At 45.2% G+C, this 2,623-nt stretch overlaps 1 protein-coding gene across 1 annotated transcript; it reads left to right on the top strand.

Annotated features, from left to right (window-relative positions):
- Window positions 1–269: 269 nt before the first annotated feature.
- Window positions 270–1,809, top strand: LOC135427927 (bromodomain-containing protein DDB_G0280777-like; the record flags this gene model as incomplete). The annotated part of the gene is made up of 5 exons (XM_064681679.1): window positions 270–392; window positions 555–785; window positions 1,155–1,239; window positions 1,453–1,592; window positions 1,657–1,809. Coding segments are annotated over exons 1-5 (732 nt in total), but the record flags the coding sequence as incomplete, so codon positions are not given.
- Window positions 1,810–2,623: the final 814 nt, after the last annotated feature.

The raw sequence follows: 2,623 nt of genomic DNA, 5'->3' as shown, positions 1-2,623 counted from the left end.
TGAACAACCGAATGACTGACCTGACTCCACGACTCAATGGCCAAGAAATCCCCTCAAAACCAAGGCAAAAGTACCTAGGTGTCCATCTGGACCGAAAGCTCCACATGCAACACCATGTCACGCAACTACGATGCCGTCTTAAAGCCCTCTATAGGAAACTAGAGTGGCTAATAGGAAACAAAAGCGTACTTTCTGTAAAATGCAAAATCACTATCTACAAGCAGATGATTGCGCCGATATGGAGATATGCTTTGCCGATCTGGGGTGCCATGATCTCCGACACACAGCTACGCCGAATAGAATCCACACAGAACTGGATTCTAAGGAAGATAGTGAAGGCCTCCTGGTGGATCAGGAATAAAGACATACGTGATACTTACGACATAGGCACAGTGGATGAAATATTTCACACTACAAGCAAAAGATTCGCCAACTCACTTGCTATTCATCCTAATGCCAATGCTCGTAAGCTAATCGCAAGTCCGTATGTCCCAATTCGTCTTGATCGGCAAAGGTATAGTCTGCAACTACAACAACATGTTCGCCCTCTACAGCAACTAGTGCAGCAATCGCAAGAACAACAACAGCTGCCAACTCTGCTTCGCATGGAGCTTGAAGAAGAAGAAGCAAACTCGCTCAGAATGCAACAGCAGCAGCAACAGCAGACTCCACAACAACAGCCAGCCAGATTTAGCGAAATGAGGATAAATTCTCTAAGAAGACACTACAGAGAGGGACGAATGTCGCTAGATGAGCTAAAACTCGCTATTAGGGAACAGCCATTGGTGATACAGCAATTAGTACTGCCTCGCGAGCTTGCTATCCAAATATACCAGCAGCAACAGCAGCTGCAACAGCAACAACAGCAGCAGCAACAGCAGCAGCAACAACAGCAGCAGCATCAGCAACAGCAACAACAGCAGCAGCAACAGCAACAACAGCAACAGCAACAACAGCAGCAGCATCAGCAAATACAGCAGCAGCAACAGCAACAACAACAACAACAGCAGCAGCAACAGCAAATACAGCAGCAGCAACAACAGCTCGAAGGACTTCAGCATCAGCCAACTCAGTCGCCTGACGTTGAAATAGTGCTAGATACAGCACAGGAGCAACAAGAACAACAACTTGAACGGCCACTTCCACAACTTCAGCAAGCCAATTTGCAACAGCAACGGCTAACAGAGGACGAGCAGCAGCTTGAGCAGCGACTTGAAAGACTCAGGCAGCAACTTGAGCGTGAGATGGACGACGCTGCAAATAACGAGCCAACTCAACAACAGCGAACACCAGAGCAGCAGCAATCAAACCAACAGCAACACACAATAGCCCAAACTGAAAATAAAAATACAAATATTAATCCAAGCAACTCAGTCTGTGCCAAAATAACAAATTTTTCTAATTCACAGAGCATAATAATAGCCCCATACAGCCTCATAAACATTGCCACAGATGCTCCTCGGCAACAAAGTCAGCTCACAACCACACAACAGCTCCACCAGCAGCACTCGAACCTTCACCAGCAGCTCCTACAGCAACAGCGGGAGGTAGTGGAGGCGCCCAGCAGCAACAACGCACAGTCAACAGTCAGGGTGGCTAAAAGAAGAAGAAGCAGTTCAACAAGCTATATTGAACCCAAAAGACGCTCACCTGCAGCTCCTGACAACCAGCAACAGCGGCAACTCCACACTCTACTCGGCAAAAGGCACTTTGTGGGACCAGCTCAACACAACTGCTGGCCTCCAAAGCGCCAGAAGCTCGTGCAACAGCAGCAACAACGTCAAGCATGCCTTCGCAGAACACGGCTGGGTACATGGCAGCTGCAAATGCCCCACAGGCTGGGAATTTGGCTCCTACTCTCCTGCTTTGGCATGCAAACACACCATAAGGTGCCCCAGAAGCTTGTGTGGGCACCTCCAGCAGAGTACAGTCAATCCTCGACGAACGGCAGACATCTCCAAATTGCCAGAAGGCGCCCGTGGCACTCCTGGCAGCGGCTCCAACGTCGATGGTCCAATTGCGGGCGGCAAACACACAGGAAGGCCAGGCCGTATAACATATTAATCCACGAGACCTGAAATAGATAAATAATAAGTAAATTTGCACCAACTAGAATTATAAATTCCAACAAATCTTTAAATTCGCCCTTCTGGCAAACTTTGTTTACACTTTAATTCAATTAATATGTTAACTCAGCTGTTCTGAAAGCAATCGAAAGCTGCCCTGATAACACTAACAGAGGTCTGTTAATAACAGAAACAGTTGAGTAATTGCTCAACTGTTCTGAACGCAATCGCAAACAACCCTGATAATGTTAACAGAGGCACTGTTAATAACAGAAATAGTACCGCCAACTGCTAAAAATTCAAATAAGCCTGCCAAGCATAATATTAAGTAATGTTAAATGTAAAAATAATTGTTAAATATTTATTTATTGTAATTCGTCACAATTTTGTTTTATGTTGTGATATGCATGTAAATTTTGTTAAATTGTTTCATACATGCCAGTAAATTGTCAGCTAGTCCGTTTCACAATTAGACCTATTTCGTTCCAATTCTGTCCCATATATTGTATTGTGAACTAGAGTTAAGCAATGAAAAGACAATAAAATGCGACTACTAG

This window comes from Drosophila montana, unplaced genomic scaffold, assembly GCF_035044405.1.
Source record: "Drosophila montana isolate Dmon_TW-CO22-7 unplaced genomic scaffold, ASM3504440v1 contig_2403_1, whole genome shotgun sequence".
Lineage (NCBI taxonomy): Eukaryota > Metazoa > Arthropoda > Insecta > Diptera > Drosophilidae > Drosophila > Drosophila montana.
The sequence above is the reverse complement of the archived record's forward strand: the minus strand, read 5'-3'. Positions and strand labels throughout refer to the sequence as shown.